At 34.4% G+C, this 7,415-nt stretch overlaps 1 protein-coding gene across 1 annotated transcript; it reads left to right on the top strand.

Annotated features, from left to right (window-relative positions):
* The first annotated feature begins 428 nt into the window (after window positions 1–428).
* On the top strand, window positions 429–7,366 carry gorasp1b (golgi reassembly stacking protein 1b). Its single transcript, XM_067378663.1, has 9 exons — window positions 429–551; window positions 1,592–1,672; window positions 2,074–2,277; window positions 3,193–3,279; window positions 3,362–3,492; window positions 3,655–3,775; window positions 6,494–6,584; window positions 6,736–6,876; window positions 6,964–7,366. Exons 1-9 carry the CDS (start codon window positions 465–467, stop codon window positions 7,095–7,097), a joined length of 1,077 nt encoding a protein of 358 aa, XP_067234764.1. The 5' UTR covers window positions 429–464; the 3' UTR covers window positions 7,098–7,366.
* The last annotated feature ends 49 nt before the right edge of the window (window positions 7,367–7,415 follow it).

Here is a 7,415-nt window from a genome sequence, read left to right as displayed (position 1 = left end):
TAGCGCACCTGTGATTTAAAATAACGTAAATAACGGTTGCTAGATACCTGCACAAGAATAATAATCACACACAGACACCGCCGCCTGTGTTATTGATTCCCAGCGATCGTCAAAGATTGATTATTCATGCCTAGGGTGACGAATTAATTTTTTCATTAAATTAATGAAATTTTATAAAAAATAATTTAATAAATCATTAAATTAATGATGTTTTATCCCATATTGTTATATTTCGTATTGCTGATGTTTACTTTAATAAAGTAGAAAGAGTTTTAAAAAAATAAGCGAATGGACAAATCCTACTATGGTGAAGGTTTGACGTCACGATACGCTCAGACAGAAGTAAAGCGATTGGCTAAAAGGCACACATCTGAATGAATATTCATGATTAGCTTCAGGAAGGTTACTAAGCAACGTCCTCGTGTATTAATCAATATTCATGAGCACACCTTGGCTGTAGTAGGATGTTTGTACACCGGCTGAGAACGCAGTTCATGATGGGTTTGATCCAGAGTGTGTTTGCTGCAGAGGGCGGATATCATGTGCACGCGGTGAGTGCGACATTACAGCTGTAAAATACACGGTTTGAGTCATTATAGCATTTAATTAGTCATCGAGTCTAATGAATCAGCAATTACAGGGTTTTGATAAAATACGATCTAAGGTTTGTCAAGCGTGTAGTAATGTCACAGCATTGAAGAATTCAAAATCTAGTGATTTCCTCGAATTCTACTTTTAAGCTGAGTAATAATCGGAATCGGTTTTAAAATCCTAAATGATTTTCATTTAAAGGGACAGTACACCCAAAAATGAAAATTCTGTCATCATTTACTCAGCCTCAAGTTGTTCCAAACCTGTATAAATTTATTTGTTCTGCTGAACACAAAGGAAGATATTTGGAAGAATGTTTGTAAGCAAGCAGATCTCGCCCATCATCGCATTAGACAGAATTTTTGGTTGAACTATCCCTTTAAGAAGATTGCTAAACGGTATATTGTGTTGTTATATATTGTACTGACAACTCGTCAATTAAATATTTACCATTTTATATTCTGCATAATTAGATGTGTACTGACAAAAACTATACACGTTTTACGGCTGGACAATAACATTGATATAAGTGATCACCTGCTATCCCTTTAAGAAGACTAAAATCTCCAATGAAATCTGACAACAACTGTTTCATAAATTTAGTTTCTAAACGCTCGAATCATGACCAAAAAAAACTATTTTTATGGCTGGATCAAGCTAATGCGCATGCGCAGTCCTAAAGTGCGCGTCTCTTGAGTCTCATTTCGGACTGTTTCTATAGGAACCGGAGCTTCTAACAGCCGCTGCAGTGACGCGATGACTTTACTAATCAGCAATTGGCTCTTATTTAGAAGGCGGGACTCTTTCATCTTTGTTCTGGATCAGTTCCAAATGAAGGCAAACGCAAATAGAACTTTTTTTTGTTTTTTATAATGACTTGTTCATAAATATATGACTCAATTTCGACGTAGTATGTCAAAAAAAACGTCGTGATTATGATTCATTTTATTTTCTTATGTGGTGAAAATGGGCTTCCATAATATTCGGTTTTGATTCCCAGATCCAGGAGAATTCTCCAGCTGAGAGAGCCGGTCTGGAGCCCTTCTTTGATTTTATTTTGTCTATCGGACACACCAGACTGGTGAGATCTAAACTCCTAAATCTCTGACCATTTCAGATGTGTTACACCAGAACCAGAAGTCACAAATCATGATGAACGAAAACTAAACAAAAAACAACAACTTAAAGGGATAGTTCACCCTAAAATGAACATTTCGTCATCATTTACTCAACCTCAAGTTGTTCCAAAACTGTATAAATTTCTAAGGAAGATATTTGGAAGAATTTTTGTAACCAAGCAGATCTCGCCCCCCAATGACTACCATAGTAGGAAATAAAATTCTATGGCAGTCAATGGTGTGCGTTACAAACATTCTTCTAAATATCTTCTTTTGTGATTACAGAATTTTAATTTTTGGGTGAACTATCACTTGCATGCTCTGATGTCAAACATGAGAGCCAAAAGCGTGTGTTTGTTATCAGAATAAAGAAAGCAGCACGCTGCAAGACCTCCTGAAGGCAAACGTGGAGAAGCCGGTGAAGCTGGAGGTTTACAGCAGTAAAGTGATGAAGATCAGAGAGCTGGAGGTCGTCCCCAGTAACATGTGGGGCGGTCAGGGCTTACTGGGGGCCAGTGTCCGATTCTGCGCTTTCCAAGGGGCCAATCACAACGTCTGGCATGTGCTGGTGAGCTGCTTTTTTATTATTTAAAGCCATTAAATTATTATACAGAAACACTTTACACTTTATTAACAGTAATTAATGCATGAACTGACATAATCTGACAATGAGCAATGCAAATATTCATTTTACAGCATTCATTAATAGTAATAGAAATGTTCGTATTAGTTTACAGTGCATTTACTAATATTAACCAATACCACATTTGATCTTTAAAAAATTATTTAGTAAACATTGAGATTAACACAAACAAAGATTAATAAATGCTGCTCAAATTTGGCCCTATTTGGGTGTGAGCAAAAACACACACTTTTTGTCTACTACAACAACTCTTCCTCTTCTCTAAAGCAGCCCAACATGGCCCCGCCCCCCTTTGTTATGTGTTCTCGGGGGCGGGGTTTATGTAAATTTCCGGGGTAAGAAGCTTGTTGTAGTCCTTAAACAGCAATTTCTGTAAAAGAAAATCTCTCCCTTTGCATTGCACTTTGAGTGTCGTAACTTTGCAGATGTTGTTTTTGATCAAACAGCAACATTACACACTAACTAAAGTTAAAAAAGTCAAATCATTATCAAGGACATCATACAATAAGTTATAATTAGTCAAGACATCATGATAATGACTTTTGATCAGGCATTACTGCCTGAGTCCTTAAAGAGACCCGATTCCTAGGGGGCACTTGATTTTTCAATGGCTTCGCAAACAAGAACAAATGTAGGGCGGGGCTTGATTTTGTCTGTGGGGAATTGATTGGATGGTTGCGGTCTGCTATTGGTGGATTTCAGGTGAGTGACAGGTTGCCCCGCCCTCATCATCAGAGAAGAGACGGAAGTTATTGACTTGGTTAATGACTTGTTTTATTTTGTCAGGTCGTCGTTTGTTTAATTTGTTTTAATTGACGTGTCAGTCGAATGTTCTTTCAGGATGTGGAACCGAATTCACCTGCTGATCTGGCTGGACTGAAGCCTTATTCGGACTACATTGTTGGCGCAGATCAGGTGTTACAGGAAGTAAGATTTGTTTACCAGCTATTCGTTACACCACAAAGACTGCATTTGAATATGAATGAAAACTTGATGTGAATTTTCACAGTCGGAGGATTTCTTTTCGCTGATCGAGGCGTCGGAGGGAAAAGCGCTGACGCTGCTGGTGTACAACACTCAGTGTGACCGCTGTAGGGAAGTGATGATCACCCCTAATGGAGCGTGGGGCGGAGAGGGAAGGTACATCCATCAGCAAAACTGTGAATTTTATACATTCAGAACACAGTCCAACTGTGTTTGTTTGATGCTTTTTCATCTGACATCACTTTGAAACAGCAGAATATAGGTGGCACTTTAAACAACATATGTTTGTACTCACGCGTGTCCCGTTTGTGCTCTCAGTCTGGGTTGTGGTGTGGGGTTTGGGTACCTGCATCGGATCCCCATGCGCCCGTTCACATCAGATCAACACCAGAATGCATCTGCAACATCTGGAAACCAAGAGGAAAAACGCTGTTCTGAGGTAGATGCACAGTGGTCACATGTCCAGGTCACATTCACTCAGAAATGAAAAGAAAATAATCTTTAGGACAATTATGGCTTTAACATTTATATTTTCTTTTGTTATTTTGGGGCGAGATATTTTCTTCATAAAATAACAATCTGTATTGTACGGAAGCTCGTTTCCGCCGCAGAATAAAAAATGAAAATAGTAATTGCGAATTGTGTAATAGTAATTGCGAACTCAGAATTGTGTGGAAAAAAGTCAGAATTATGAGATGAAAAACCCATCTCATAATTCTGACTTTTTCCGCACAATTCTGAGTTTATACCCCGCAAATCTGAGAAATAAACTCACAATTGCAAGTTTTCTGAGAAAAAAGTCAGAATTTACATATAAATTTAAAAAAGTAATTGTGACTATTTTTCCTCACAATTCTGAAAATCTTTTCACAATTCTGACTTTCCGAACTGCAAAATATAAACTCACAATTCTCACAATTATGAGTTTATAACTTAAAATTAAAAAAGTTTTCACAAATCTGAGAAAAGTCTGAATTTCATATATAAACTCAAAATTCTGACATTTTCTCGCAATTACGCATTATAAACTGACTTTTTTCTCCTTTTGCTAGAAAATATATGTGAAATCTATAAATATAAATTAGATATAAACTCACAATTAAAAAAGGTAATTGTGACATTTTTTTTTTCACAATTCCAGCAAAGTCCGAATTATGAAATAACTTGCAATTCTGACTTTTGTCTTTTTTGAAAAAAAAAGTCAGAATTTGTAAATATAAACTTGCAGTTAAAAAAGATATTGTGACTTTATCTCACAATTTATATCTCACAAATCAGAAAAAAGTCAGAATTGCGAAATATAAACTCACAATTTTCTCGAAATTACTAGTTATAAACAGACTGTTTTTCTCTCTTTTTGCGAGAAAAGTCAGAATTTTGATATAAACTTTTAACAATTAAAAAAAGCTAATTGTGGCTTTTTATCTCACATTTCTGACAAAGAATTGCGAAATATAAACTCACAATTCTCGCAATTATGAGTTTCTAACTTACAATTAAAAAAGTTTTCACAAATCTGAGAAAATTTCTCGCAATTACGCATTATAAACTGACTTTTTTCTCCTTTTGCTAGAAAATATATAAGTGAAATATATAAATATAAGTTAATTAGATATAAACTCGAAATTAAAAAAGGTAATTGTGCCATTTTATCTGTTTTCTGACATTTTTTTTCACAATTCCGACAAAGTCCAAATTCTGAAATATAAATTGACAATTCTAACATTTTCTAGCAATTTTGAGTTTATAACTTGCAATTCTGACTTTGTCTTTTTCGAGAAAAAAAGTCAGAATTTGTAGATATAAACTTGTAGTTAAAAAAAGTGATTCTTTTTTCTCACAATTCTGACTGTCCGAATTCCAAAATATAAACTCACAATTCTGATGTTTTTCCTCACAATTATGAGTTTATAACTTGCAATTAAAAAAAGTTTTCACAAATCTGAGAAAAAGTCTGAATTTCATATATAAAACTTTTCCACAATTCCGACAAAGTCCGAATTATGAAAAATAAACTCTCAATTCTAAAATTTTGAGTTGAGTTTATAACTTGCAATTCTGACTTTTTTCTAATGTTTTGAGAAAAAAAGTCAGAATTTGTAAATATAAACTTGCAGTTAAAAAAGATATTGTGACTTTTTATCTCACAATTCTGAATTTATATCTCACAAATCAGAAAAAAGTCAGAATTGCGAAATATAAACACAATTTTCTAGCAATTACTAGTTATAAACTGACTGTTTTTTTTCTCTCTTTTTGCGAGAAAAGTCAGAATTTTGATATAAACTTTTAACAATTAAAAAAAAGCTAATTGTGGCTTTTTATCTCAGATTTCTGACTAAGTATAAATTGGGAAATATAAAGTCACAATTCTCGCAATTATGAGTTTATAACTTACAATTAAAAAAGTTTTCACAAATCTGAGAAAAAGTCTGACAAAAGACATTTTCTCGCAATTACGCATTATAAACTGACTTTTTTCTCCTTTTGCTAGAAAATATAGAAGTGAAATATATAAATATAATTAGACATAAACTCGCAATAAAAAAAGGTAATTGTGACATTTTTTTTCACAATTCCAGCAAAGTCTGAATTATGAAATATAAACTCAAAATTGCTAGGAAATAACTTGCAATTCTAACTTTTGTTTGAAAAAAAAAGTCAGAATTTGTAAATATAAACTTGCAGTTAAAAAGATATTGTGACTTTTTATCTCACAATTCTGAATTTATAAAGTTATAAAGTCAGAATTGCGAAATATATACCCACAATTTTCTCGAAATTGCTAGTTATAAACTTTTTTTTCTCTCTTTTTGCGAGAAAAGTCAGAATTTTGATATAAAATTGTAACAATTAAAAAAAAAGCAAATTGTGGCTTTTTATCTCAGATTTCTGACTAAGAATGATTTGCGAAATATAAACTTACAATTCTGACTTTTTTCTAGCAATTACAAGTTTATAACCCACAATTCTGAGAAAACAAAGTTTGTGAATAAAAAATTGAGAGATAAAAAGCAGCAAGTACCTTTTATATTTTTCTGTGATGGAAAAGAGCTTCCTTAGTACTGTATAAAGCCCTACAGAAAAAATGAATGTGTGATAAATAAAGGTGAAATCATTTTTGTAAATATATTCAGAGCACAGTTTCTTATTCCAGTCATTGTTAGATAATGAACGGGACCGTGACGTGACGGTAGACGCTGGTGATGGATTCCGTCAGGACACGTCTGAAGTTTCAGCATCTCCTGGTGGGTCAGATAATCATATCCACTTCAAATCACAATAACAATAATCAGAACAATCTCATATGGTAGCAAACAGTGGTGATATAAAAATATTAATCCTACAGAATGTTGAAAACTGTACAAAGCAGAAGAAAATATATGTTTTTGTTAACAGACATGTTTGAGACGACAGCTGTGGATCTCTCCAGACGCTTGGATTTATTTATTTCCTCTACAGACGGCTCTTCCTCTTTGATAGTGCATGATGATGATGATGATGATGATGGCGTCTGCAGTGAGGACGCGTCTGCTTTACGTAAGCATCAAATAACCTTTAAAACCAGAGTAAATGATCTTTATCTTTATATTTTCTGCTCACGTGCCACATTATTCCCTCATGAAGGTCAGTCTGAAGACAGCGAGATGATCACCACAACAGCAGGCCAGAAGGACGATTCGGGGATCTACGGTATTCAAACGGCACCTGTGATCATAAACATGAAACTAAAGGATGACGAGGTCATAACATCTACATAGAAAAGCGTTACATAAGCATCAGCTGTGCCTCAGAGACGTGTCGCTCGGCTGCTCGATTACGTGAGATTTACCCGCTGCAGTGGAATTAAGAAGAACTATTTCCTGCTATTGTAGAGTGCTGATGTGCAAGATTGCACAGAAAAAGATGCCTTACAGTGCCAATTTCTGTTTGCACACATACAAACTCCTGCTTTAGAAAATATTGAGAAACTACATCTTAATCTGTTATAGCGTGAATATCATAATAAAATGTATGTTTCACCCCAAAACCAGAGAAAAAAAAAAGTGTTGCAAGATTGTGTTCTCCCAAATGTCATA

Source organism: Chanodichthys erythropterus, chromosome 23 (assembly GCF_024489055.1).
Source record: "Chanodichthys erythropterus isolate Z2021 chromosome 23, ASM2448905v1, whole genome shotgun sequence".
NCBI classification, from domain to species: Eukaryota; Metazoa; Chordata; class Actinopteri; order Cypriniformes; family Xenocyprididae; genus Chanodichthys; species Chanodichthys erythropterus.
The sequence above is the reverse complement of the archived record's forward strand: the minus strand, read 5'-3'. Positions and strand labels throughout refer to the sequence as shown.

Excerpts from the sequence above, each read along its gene's own strand:
- gorasp1b (XM_067378663.1), top strand. The coding sequence starts at position 465 with ATGTTTGTACACCGGCTGAGAACGCAGTTCATGATGGGTTTGATCCAG. Across the intron at positions 3,280-3,361 it reads CAGATCAGGTGTTACAGGAA|TCGGAGGATTTCTTTTCGCT; the intron begins GTAAGATTTGTT and ends GAATTTTCACAG. Across the intron at positions 3,493-3,654 it reads GCGTGGGGCGGAGAGGGAAG|TCTGGGTTGTGGTGTGGGGT; the intron begins GTACATCCATCA and ends TTGTGCTCTCAG.